Source organism: Hippopotamus amphibius, chromosome 6 (assembly GCF_030028045.1).
Source record: "Hippopotamus amphibius kiboko isolate mHipAmp2 chromosome 6, mHipAmp2.hap2, whole genome shotgun sequence".
NCBI lineage: Eukaryota > Metazoa > Chordata > Mammalia > Artiodactyla > Hippopotamidae > Hippopotamus > Hippopotamus amphibius.
This window is the reverse complement of record NC_080191.1, coordinates 132021515-132034318: the sequence shown is the minus strand read 5'-3', so window position 1 is coordinate 132034318 and position 12804 is coordinate 132021515. Positions and strand designations below refer to the sequence as shown.

Here is a 12804-nt window from a genome sequence, read left to right as displayed (position 1 = left end):
TAAGAAAAATGGAAGAATTGTACAGATTCAAATTATTTTTGAAAATTGGATGATAGCACTAATCTGTAATTCTCGTGATCTACTGAATATTTCCCACTGGGGAGAGATAAAGAAATTAGTCCTTTACCCCAGAAAACACGTTTACTTCAGCTCTTGTCAGAATTGTGTGTATCTCCTCACTGTCAGTTGTCTTTCCTTTCAGATGCATGGTCTTCTGGGATTGGTTAAATAAATACTGAAGAGCTGACAGTTAAAACAGTCTTAAACCTACAAATATTCCTCTCCATCTGCCACCCCGACCCCATCTACATTCTTTTTTTTTTTTTTTTACAAATCCACAGTTTTATTTATTTACTTTTCAATATGTTTAAACCCTTGAAGGGTACAGCATCACACAGATTCTGTGTCCAATGGCCTTAGCAGGAAGGTTGCTTCGGAATTTGGCATGAATGTTGCCGCTGTTTCCATGAGCACGAGTTATTTTTCCCCAGATTACTCTGGTTTTGTTAGGTTTTCCACCAGGAGTCACTGTGTTGTTCTTTGCTTTGTACACATAAGCACATCTCTTGCCTAGATAGAATTCAGTTTCATCTCGAGCATATACACCTTCAGTTTTCAGGAGAGCTGTGTGCTCCCTCTGGTTCCTTAGATCCCGCTCATAGCCAGCAAAAATGGCCTTGGACCACAACCTTCCAGACATATTTGTCATTTTAGAAGTCCTGTTCCCAGCAGGCCTCTGCAGGGTCCAAGATGGCTGAAAGAGAAAGGCCCCCATCTACATTCCATGATCTTTATTTCATTACCCTAGGAACTTGGTATTAACATGCATTTAATAGTTTACAACAAATGTTTTGAACTACTACTTTTATTTTTCCAAAGAGTGTATCCAAGGATTGTTTGTCCATAGGCACTTTACCCAGACGACAAAACCACATCCATGGCATTCATTCAGTGCAGTGGCCTTTTGAAATGGATCTCACTGGATGGTCATAATAACCCCAACAAATATATCTCTGCAGCATTTCCTAGATCAGTGGTTCCAAAGTAGCATCAGCATAATCTGAGAACTTGTTAGACATGCAAATTACTGGGCCCCACTCTACAGCTACTGAATCATAAACTCTAGAGATGTTGCCCCGCAATCAATATTTTAATAAGCCCTCCAGGTGATTTTGATGCATGCAAAAGTTTAAGAACTACTGCCCTAGAGGGACCACAGGTAAGTTTTCTAGAAGCACAATATGCTCTCTTAAGGGATCTATGAAAATTACCAGTATGCGTGAGCTTACTTTGAAAACAACATTGAAATCTCAAGACAGCAGTCATCATAAAAAACACATGGTAGCACTGGCAGCTTCACTTGGCAGCCATTAGACCATTTTCAGGCCACCACTATGGTAGATTAGAACTTTTCCTAATTTACATACAAGAAAATAAAATTGGTTAGGCCAGGGGAAAGCCCTCTTAGAAATTAGTGTAGCTTTTTGCATCATCTGAAAGTTTCTCTAATATTAATTGCAGTAAAGATGGTTGTTGCATTGCCTTTCAAAGCCTTTCTCCATGGCAAAACAGACTGAAAACCAGAATACTGGTCTTGTTTCCACCAGTAAGTCATCCTGGCCTTAAAGTAAGACTCAAATACAAGAAACCTTTGAAAAGCAAGAGATCATTACTGTGGAATCATCAGCCCCCTGTTCAATTTCTCAGCCTAACCACATCCACCTGTGTAAGAGAAATTTGGATACACTCTTTGGAAAAATAAAAGTAGTAGTTCATATTAATACCAACTCCTAGGGTAATGAAAGGCCTCTTCTCTAAAGTGAACTCAGTTTACATGGTGCAAGACTGCTCTTTTTCTTACAAAGAAAGTATAAGGTAAAATCAGAAAAGAGAGAACAGGAGCAACACTATTGTTACTACTGAAAAAAAATTTTTTTATACCTCTTCACCAGCTTTAACTTAATAGTTCATTTCATGTAAAGGTTCTGATGCCCTAGCCTAGAGGACCCCTCTCTCTAGGAGGATTTGATTATCTATATACTTAAACACAATTGTGTAAAATGACCACAAGAGAGGTTCTAAAAGGATTAATCCACTACTATGAGTTTGTAAACAATTTGTGAACAAAATTATTATCTTTACTTTGGGTTAAGAATCAGAATGGTGCTGTTTTCTTGACAAAAAAATATGCAGAGGTAACAGCTTTATATTCTTAATGCTGAATTAATTCCAGAAATTCACAAATATGGAAGTAAGGCATTGGGACAGTTACTTAATTGCTCTGAACCTCAGTTTTATCACCTGTAAGAAGATGTAACAGGATGGTTGTGAGGATAAATGAGTTAATTCATGTGAATTGCTTAGGACAGTGCCTAGCACTTAGCAAGCACACAGAATGTTAGCTAAATTATTATTTTTGTAACTGCAAATGTTACTCTGTTTTCAGGTTAAATTAACTACAGAATGCTGAAGTCAATATAAACAGATCAACTAAGATTAAGCAGGTTAGTAACAGAAAAGTTTCCATGATAATGGATATTGTTGCCTTATCCAAACCATTTACCCAAGGAATTCAGATAATAAAATATGTAGTCCCTTAATCACCATACTTTGAAAACAACCAACCTAGCTAAATTTCTGATGTGTAATATCTTAGTGGAATTTGATTTACCTATTATAAAAACAGGAACTATTCTTAGGCCCTCAGAATAGTAATTTTTAATTCACAGACACTTATAGGTCATGTTTAAAACAGAAAAGCTGGGGAAGGATTACTCCGTGGGGTATTTGGCATCCATCCAGTTGGCCCCTGATGTAGAGAACTCTTGTTGGTCTGGGAGACATGCAGCAGGAGGACAATGGTACTGGGCAAAGTCGTGTCAAAATCAGTTTTTCCTAATTCAGTGTAGTTCTGTCATCAGGTCCCTGTTACTGAAACAATGCACAGATATATTTCAGTCTGGATAGTCTTAAAATGCATACATCCAAAAGGAAACCAAAAGCAAGGAAAGAGGCCCCCCTTTTTAATGGCTTGTCTCAGTTGATCCTTATAACAATATTGAAATGTATTACATGTGTGTGTACGTGTGCATGTATAGTTTTATAGATGGAAAAATTGAAACACAGAGAGTTTAGAGTCAGGGTGGGGTTAGAAACTATACTGAAAACTCACTAGAAGTCTTGAAAATAAGATCATGCCCTTTAGAACGTGAAATGCTCAGTGCTTCGAACAATTTTACATTACACAGGCAGTAAAGAGCTCTTTCTCTTATTTTTTTTCCTTTTTCTTTCTTCCTTTTTCCTTCTCTCCTTCCCTCCCTCCCTCTCTTTCTCCCCTCCTCCCATCCCCCCTCTCTTTTTCTTTCTTTTTTAAATAGATGATAACTAAAACTTTAAAACCTACTATTCAGAGCTCCCCTCCAGCATATAACACATTGGTGTAGAAAACTAATAAGTAGAAATCTCAGTTTGAATGGAGTAACCAGAAGTGGGGAGCTCTCAGGTAGAATAGCAGACCCTACAGGAAGAAGAAAGACTCGTCTTCTTTCCTGGCAAGGACTTAGCCAATGAAAACCCATGGACTCTTTGTTTACTACAGCTCTCCCAACTTCCTTTTCCTCTCTATAAAGGAGTTCTCCTTCCCTTGACCTGCAGGGACTTGCATGTGGCGCACCATGATTGCAAACCTTGAGTTATAATTCTTTGCTGATCCCACATGAACCCACTTTTGCTGGAGAAATAACTGGCAATCTACTTGTTTTAGGTTAGCATTGGTCTCTAGGCTTAACTTTACTGATTTTCACTTCTAGAAAGGCGTTAAGGTAATATACATGCCTGAACACTGAGGTAAACACCTTGGCTTTGGCATATTCTAACTTGAAGTCCACGTTCATGAATCCAAGTCATGGCTTTTCTCTCTTCCTAACTGGGCACTGAATTATTTTTGCTTATCTCAAAATATTAATGTGAGATTCAAATAATTAGGTGGGAAAGAAACACGCTAAATTGCAAATTACTGGATAAATGTTAATTTTTGTTGTCATACTTTACAACCTCAAATTCTTAGTAAGTGATACTAGTTAATCTCCAAAAGAGAAACCTTGAAATGTGCTATTATGTAGACCTTTGGTATGTCAGAAGTTATACAATTTCAGTCATCTCTATTTATCAATAATACACCTTTGATAAAAATACCACATGACTGCTGTACATCCTTCAGTGTAATTACCAAACAAATATGTATTCAGCCTGTCAGAAGCCTAAAAGAGAGTCTCAGCCTTAGTTATAGACTAAAACTAACGATGGTAACTATAAACAGTGACAGATTGGATGGCAATCCCTGTACACTCTCCATTTGCAATTTGGTGTTTGGCAGAACTCATAGATTTTATTACCAACAATATATTGCAGTCCAAAGGAAAAATGGAAGCATTATGAGCCATTTTCAAGGGCTGTCTCACAAAACACACACTCTAATCACTGAACTGTAGAGAACAATTCCTTCCTGATATGACATGGTGAGGGTTGTTGTTTCTATTGTTGCCGTTATTATTATTTTAAAGACAGTGTATGTATAATGCTACATCTTTCAAAAGGGACCAACATGAAAGCTGTGGGTTTGTATGTAGCCAAAATCCCTAATACCATTCAGAATTAATCATAGACAACCCAGGAAAGAAATTCTATTTCAGGGAGTGACTCAAGTGTCAAATATTTAACCAAGGTGTAGTTTTGATTTGAAAACATGGTTTGAGGAAATAGTGCTATAAAACAACTGAAGATAAGAAAAATTACAGTGGACTTATTTTCAGTTTTTCAAGTTTAAACTCTGTAATAAAGTTTACAATTTTTAATTGAACTGTGCAAATGTGCAAATTTACTCTTCCATATTTTAATCATACAAGCTGTAAATCTGAGTTACTAAAATAAAACATCGTGTTTCATTTTCAGTTTTTTTGTTTTCTGATAGAATTATAGTGATATTCAAGAATTAGTTCAGCTCTATAAATAAAATTAAGCACTATCTACACAAAAATACCCATTCTCTTATCTTACTTCCAATTAATTATTCTTAGTCTTAGGTTAAATTGATAAGGTTGGGGATACCACCATTCAGAAACATTTCCATGAAAAATTCACAAATTGATAGAACACACCGCAGAGATAAAACTTCCCCAAATTTCAGGTCTGACATCATTTGGAGGGGGAAAAATTAGACTGATTGACATTTTTATATTACAAGTACAGAATATGAAAAGCAGAAAGGGAATTTTAAAGTTTGATGAAAAATTAGTTTCAGATAAAACTTAAAGACAGCTCAGAGAGTGAGATATGCTTTCTTTTATAACCAAAACACTTAACTAATCTCAGCTCCAAATGATTAATTTTACCTCCTACATTTTTGGGGTTGCTTATTATTAATGAAAATAACTCCACCACCTAGTAACTCTCTACCAAAACACTTTGTTTTAATTTCTTCATAGCATTTATCACTATCTGAAATTATCTCTGTGATATCTTTACTTGTTAATGGCAATTGAACTGGTCAGCTATGTTCACAAACAGATTACCAGCACCTAGCATATTAACTGGTACATAGGCTCTCAAGAATATTATAACATTAAAATTATAATTTAAAAAATTAAAAAAAAAATTAGGGGGGCATTCTGTTTAGATCTCCGTTCTCCAAATTTTATAGATTCCATTATTATCTTTTTATTTATTTATTTTTTGCTATTTGGGAGGGAGGAGAAACATTTTGTTATGAATGACAGAAAGTATTCCCTGACCTAAAAATTTAAGAATAAGGCCATAGGAACATGGGCTTTTATTATGAATTTTAGAGCCTATGAAAAGATGGATATTGATAAATTCTCTCTCGAAAAGAACATTAGCCAACCCTCTATTTAGCCAGGACACAAAGGAGAACAATTTAGTTTCTTCTTCAAAAATTTGAAATCCAATTGCAGGTATGGATTCTGATTGAATAGATATTTCATGAACTAAACAGTATTGTAGCCTTGCTGCTATCTTTTGAATGGTAGTTTAGTGGAGTGCCTAAAAATATGGGCTCTGGAACCAGGATACCAGAATTTGACTTTTGACTCTTCTATTTAATAGCTGTATAATTTTAGGGAAGTTAGACAACCTCTTTGTGCTTAAGTTTCCTCATCTGTAAAATGGGGATCATAATGGAAGCTTCTTTTTAAGGTTGGAAAGAATTAATGACTTGTATAGCACAGGGAATTTTAGCCAGTATCTTGTAATAACCTATGATGGAATATAAACTGGAAAAAAAAAAAAGAATCACTATGCTGCACACCTGAAATTAACACAATTTTGTGAATCACCTATACTTTATTAAAAAGAAAAAGAAAAAGGATCAAGTAATATATCTGAAGTCCTTGGAAAAGTATGTGACATATAGAGAGTGCTCAAAAAATGTTCTCTATTATTATATATTCTAAGAAAAATGTCCAAAGTGATATTGTTAGTACGAAATTACCTACCATAACAAATATCAAGTTGTCTTCGTAGAGAAACTTCAGACCAAATGTACTTGGGAGATGTGCTTTGAACACATATCACAGGTTCATAAGCTATAAGCCTGTTGACCCAAGTCTCACAGACTGAAACCTGTTCACTCATTCAGTCACTTAACTAATATTTATTGGATGATAAACTACAGTATTCCCAACTTCCTTTAGATTCTAGGAAGAAGTCTTAGAAGAATAATTTTAAAAAGGAAGAGCTTGAACACTAAACTGAGATTTGTTTAATCTCCCTTTCTGGCTTCTATCTTCTAAGAGAGATCTGAGCAAACAGAAAAATTCTCATCTGCACCATCAAGTTTCGATGTTGAGGTATCACATGCCCTTCCAAGCAAAGGACCGTTAAACCCTGGTGTAATCTGAATATACTAACATGTGGATCCTGAATTTTTTCTTATTCATCAAATATTTATAAGTGGCTACTTAGTGTGTTAGGTTTAGTACTAGGCTCCGGTTCTAGAACTGGCGACAAATAAAACAAAACAAGACCAACCCCAAATACGAAACCTCCCTACTACATTTAAACTGCTTAGAATGTAGTCAGATGAAGACGAGCTGACGGCACATATTAGGGAAAACAAATCCAGCTCCGGGAACTTTGAATTCAGAAGTAAAGAAGGGTAGTAAAGAAGCAGAAAGGGAAAACTGTTGTTTAGCAGACGGAGGAACACACAGAAAGCCTAGAGGCCTGGAGGCCAGCAGGGTGGGTTCTGGACTGGGAGTGGTTCAGTCCTGACTCATTGTACAAGGGAATCTCCTGGGGAGTTGTTTTCCTCCCCTCCCCTTTCCTCTTTTTTAATGCTAGAACCTCCACCCCCTTTGATTCTTTTTCCCTCAGAGCTTTTAAAGTAACTGGTCGAGGGGTGGTATCCATGCATTGGTATCTTAAAAAGCATCCAGTGATGCTGAAGGGGCAAGGCAATGAAAACAATTGAAGGTGGCACCTCACCCTTCACTACTACAGCATGTAACCTAGGGTGGTAACCCTAGGGCAAAAGGGACCTTGGAGTGTTTTGTACATGGGCGGGTTATAGTCAGGCTCACTTTGGAACTATTCCTCTGGCTGACTTGTGGAGAATGGATTGGAGAGGAAAAGACCGGAGGCAGAGGGACCACTTAAGAGTCTCACGTAGTATCTGCATTACTGCCTGTGGCTTTCCTGGTTGTTTCTGAAACTTGGTCTCTTAAGTGTAGCATCTTTCTTTCAAGAAACACACAGGCTATCAAGTGCTAAAACTTGAGGGGGAGTTACTGGAACTATTAACTCACAAATCTCAAGTGCAAGCATTCAACCAGGTGTTCTTCTCCACGGATGGATTTCAGCAATCTATAGACACCCTAAAATTGCATATAAAATGTTTACCTTTCTAGGCATGTGTGTTTTTCTAGAATAGGGGTTAACATTTTTCATCAGCTCAACAAAATGCTGTATGACCTCTAAAGGTCAACAGCACATAAGGCCTTGCAATGAATGAAATTTAGTGGCATATTTGGAAATTGAGTCATTTTTTTTAATATATTCAATAGCTCTAGAAAATACAAGGATATTTTAAAAACTGTCCCTTAACTTGAATTCTGTAGCTTCTAAGCCTGACAAAACATCAGAATAATCTAGGGAAATCATGAGGAGTAGAGTTCCAAACCTCACCCCAGAAATGTTGAGTCAGGATGTATAGGGGAGGATCAAACTGATTGTAGTTGCCAGTCAGGTTTGGGGACCACTGAGATACTTCTTTATTCACAGTAAAAGTATTTACTTCAGGGCTTCCCTGGTGGCGCAGTGGTTAAGAATCCACCTGCCAATGTAGGGGACATGGGTTTGAGCCCTGGTCTGGGAAGATCCCACATGCTGCGGAGCAACTAATTCCATGCACCACAACTACTGAGCCTGTGCTCTGGAGCCCATAAGCCACAACTACTGAGGCATGAGCTGCAACTATTGAAGCCTGTGTGCCTAGAGCCTGTGCTCTGCAACAAGAGAAGCCACTGCAATAAGAAGCCTATGCACTGCAACGAAGAGTAGCCCCTGCTCTCCACAACTAGAGAAAGCCAGCACGCAGCAACAAAGACCCAACACAACCAATAAATAAAAATAAATAAATAAAATTGTTTTGATCTCATTTCTATTAACTTTGAAGGTTTACAGCAGTTAAAGTATTTTTGCTTCTATGTATGAAGGTTAAAAAAGTCATTTTTTTCATAAAATACTAGAGCAACCAATTTCACCATCGAGTAAAAGTAAAAACTGGGATTCTTTTTTAAATTAGTCCAAAGTGGCATTTAGGAACTTAGTTGCAGGCTGCTGCGCTGACACCATGACAAACCAAAGTGTAGGGTTGGGTCTGGTTTTGTTTCAGTTTTCTTTTCAATATCCAATGCTCATGGATGAAGTTCTGGAAATGTTCCAATTGTAAGGCAGGGATCTGTTTGGATTCCACCACGGGTGTGCTCCTTGGGTTGGATGCTGGAGGGGGAGGCACATTTTGCTGGACCCATGTCGACTACCCAGTAGTCATCAAGGTCAAAAAATTCATCCTCTCCTCCTTGGTATTCCATTCCCTGAAATCTACTCGATACTGCAAGATACCTCCAATTCCACCAAATCCTTTCACAAACTGGGATCCTTCTTGTGACTTATCTGTGACAATTTCCAACGTAGCTCCAGATTTTTTATAGTTGTTAGCAAACCATTCCAGCAGGGGCATGCTCTCAATCAGCTCATGTTCTTGTCCTCTCTCTTTGTCTGTAAAATGAGATTTATCCTTCTCTTGTTCTGGAGTTAGATATAGAATTTTCTCCTCTTCTGTGCCTTGGCAATGAAGAACATATCTCATTATATCCAGATTTTCATAGACTATTAGAATCTCTACAGCTCCCATTTCTAACGCCTTTAGTGTATCTTCAACTCCAAAACAGTACTTGCCTGTGTCCTGGCTGATTTCATCAAAGTGTTGCCCTATTAATTTCTTCTCTTGAATGAACTTCACATTGGAGAGGACTTCAGTAGATAACTCAATAGCTTGGTTGAATCCATTTTCACCATCATGAGATATATCAACTAATTTTAAAACTTTTGATTGCAACCTCTGATCAAAGATATCAGATTGACTTAGTTCAGTTTTAAAGTCAGCTGAACCAGCTAAAACGAGACCAGCCACATTCACTTTGTGCCCAGAAATAAATAGCTGCACAGCAGTCTCAGCTACTTTCAGAACATAGTTATGTCGCTTTTCCATTCTTAAACAGGCAAAACGCAAGGCTGACTGACCTCCTCTACCATGTTTCTTTGGGAGATCCACAGTGAATTTGTGCAGGACTTCTCTTATATTTCCTTGGGGTGTGCCAAAAAGTGCACCACTACCATCTATTACAATGAAGCCAAATTGCTATCATCTGAAAGTGGTGCTGTAAGAGCCTCTGAATGGAATTTGTTGTCACTCAAATACAATGACGTATTAAAAAAGTATTTACTTCATTATTTATGCAGAAAAACTGAACCCGGAGCTTTCTTTTGAAATAACATGACATCACTAATGCTGTATCTTCCCAATGTGGGAGCATATTCATAATCTGATTTATAATCCCAGAGAATTTTTTGAGTTGGAAAGGTTTCTTTTTTTTTTGTATGTACCTCTACTCCTTTCTCTCCCTACCAAGAATTGCCGTTCAATCCTTTTTTTTTTCAAATTAGGGTATACTTGTTTCACAATGTTGTGTTACAATTCTCTTCTAAAAGTGCTATTTCTACTGAAGATTTTTGTGCCAAGGTGAAAATCATTCTAAATCGTCTTATCTCAGCACTTAAGATGAATGGATACTATTTTTTTTTCTAAAGAAAGAGGTTTCCTGGTTTGAGGAAATTATTTTCACTCTCAGATGCATCTGGCCCTCCCATGAATAACCTTCTTATTTTCCCCTCCTTATGCTATCTGCTCCACATCTGATATCCAATACAAGGCAGAAACAGCATGTTATCAACCATGAGAAGAAAGAAACATAAGGCTCTTAGAAATCTTGGTTCTCATTTATTGTCCTATTGAAGGCGCACTCTGGTGTATCTGAAAAGCTTTAGATGATTAAAAATGAAATGTAAGAATGTGTTGTCCTAGACAATTATGAAGGCCAAAGGGAAACCTTCTGTGTATTACTGGAATGTGGCTGTCTCCAAGGACAGCTTGGAATAGCAGCAGAACATTATGGTATTCAGAGGGACTGATTATGTAGGATTGATACAGTATTTGGTATTATTTCTTGTTCTATCAGATTTAATAATGTGAATTTGACATAGTTAAGTATTCTAAATGACAGCAACACAATTGCTGTTTTGAAGCAAGACTTTCTGAAGAGAAGTATTTTACATTAGTTCCCCCCAAAGGAATCCATGCTGAGAAAATCTAATTTAAAAGAAATGTTTTGTTTAGGACTGGGGCTAGAATTCTCTGGCAAGTTTTTCTTTATACCTACTCCCTTTTCATTTTTATTTTTTTTCTCCTGCTTCCTCTTGTGTTTCTTTTTTCCATATTTCTATATCTCACTGTTATCCTTTTTCTTTTCTGTTGTTTAGCCCAGCTTCTGCCTTAAAAGTTCGGCACCCACGGCATGGAGGAAGTTGGCAGACGTTCCCAGGAGCGAAAACATTGTGTGCTCCTTCTGTAAGGACATCCAAGAAAAAGGAAGGCCCAGGAATTTGAAGGGGACTTAGTACGTGTGAGTTTTCAATCCCTTGTTTTCCATAGACTCCCTATGGTCACCCCGCTGCGTTATACGCGTTATCTTCCCATTTATTTTTCTTATTTAATATATAATTTCTTATTTTTGTGGTAATAACAAGGTATTCAGACCCTTTTAGGCTTGGTCTTCACTCCCAACCTAGAATACCTGTTAGGTAAAGAAATGGAGTCTATTTTGTAGAACTGACAATTTTTTAGTTTGAAAAAAGTTACTCCAAATCCCAAGCACACGTCTGTCACATCTTACGTCTAATCTTTTGCATCCCTGCCTTGGGGACTGCACTGCGAGAGAAAATGGTTTCTGGATTCCCCAGTGCAAGAAGGCTGGTCTCGACAGCAGTGGTCGTCAGTGCGTTGGTGCTGCACCCCCTTCCCCGGGACGTCTGACGACATCGGGAGACATTGTTAGCTTTTGAAACGAAGGGGGTGCTATTGGCGTCTAGCGGGCTAGAGGGATGCCGCTAAACATCCTACAGTGCACCCTTGCTTCCCCCCACTTCACCCTCTGCCACGAAACAAACAATTATCCAGCCAAAATGTGAGAGGTGCTCAGGTTGTGAAACCAATCTTGTACGAGACATCAGACGTGCCCTGTTACGTGAGTCGCTTGGTCCGTGTGAGACAGCAGGGAAATGTGTCCATGAGACTAAATGGTGACTCACAGATGACAATTGTACCGCCTTTGGGAAAACTGGCTATGCGTGTTAGACTTGATGGGTGTTTATGTGTCTGCCAGACACTTGGTTTGTAAGGGAAAGTGAAGTGGAGTCTGCTAAGCAGGGGTTGGGGGAGGAGCGCAATCTATTTAAAGAGCACGACCTGGGTGTCGGCAGATGTGGCTCTGCCTTCAACTGGTTGTAGGGCTTGGGCAAATCGCCTCACCACTCTCGGCCTCTGTGTCTCCTCTATCAAACAAGAATTTGAACGCGCTCATCTCTTCCTGTTCCAAAATTGTGTAATGAATGAAAAATTTACCTTACAGTTGAATGGAACTGTTTGACATAGTTTAGACTGGGCATCTGTTTTAATCAGGAGCTTCCTAAAACTTTAAGAGCCATCTTTAAGTATCTGCACTCGAAGTGTATTGTCTTGAATAAGCTTGATATCCCAGGAAAACAGAATATCGGTTGGTGTTTAAATGTTGCCCCTCTCTGATGTCCTTAGAAAAATCCAGTTTGTCTAGCTACCTGTTTTACCACTTACCTTGTGGAGCTGTCTGTTTTTCTACCAGACATACTTCCACCTGGCTGACCTCTAATGCTTATTGGGAAAGGCACTAAGGTAGGGTCAGTTCTAAGGAGAGCCACTGGGAACTGTTGTCTTGGTAATGACTTCACTCCTTATCCTACACCACTCCCTTCTCTGAAAACACCCTGGATCAATGGAGCATACAGTGATTTTACACATCAGTACCCAGAAGTCTGTGAGGAGAGAGGAAAAGAAAGGGAAACAGGATTAAGTGTTTCCTGAATACTCAGCACATCACATGCTTTACAGATGTTACCTGATTTAATCATCATAAA

The 12804-nt window shown here is 38.1% G+C and overlaps 1 protein-coding gene and 1 pseudogene across 1 annotated transcript; both read right to left on the bottom strand.

Annotated features, from left to right (window-relative positions):
* Positions 1 to 367: 367 nt before the first annotated feature.
* Positions 368 to 709, bottom strand: LOC130855860 (60S ribosomal protein L35a-like). The gene has a single exon (XM_057739889.1). The coding sequence runs from the start codon at positions 707 to 709 to the stop codon at positions 368 to 370; it is 342 nt and encodes a 113-aa protein (XP_057595872.1).
* Positions 710 to 8930: 8221 nt separating this feature from the next.
* Positions 8931 to 12516, bottom strand: LOC130854974 (eukaryotic peptide chain release factor subunit 1-like; annotated as a pseudogene).
* Positions 12517 to 12804: the final 288 nt, after the last annotated feature.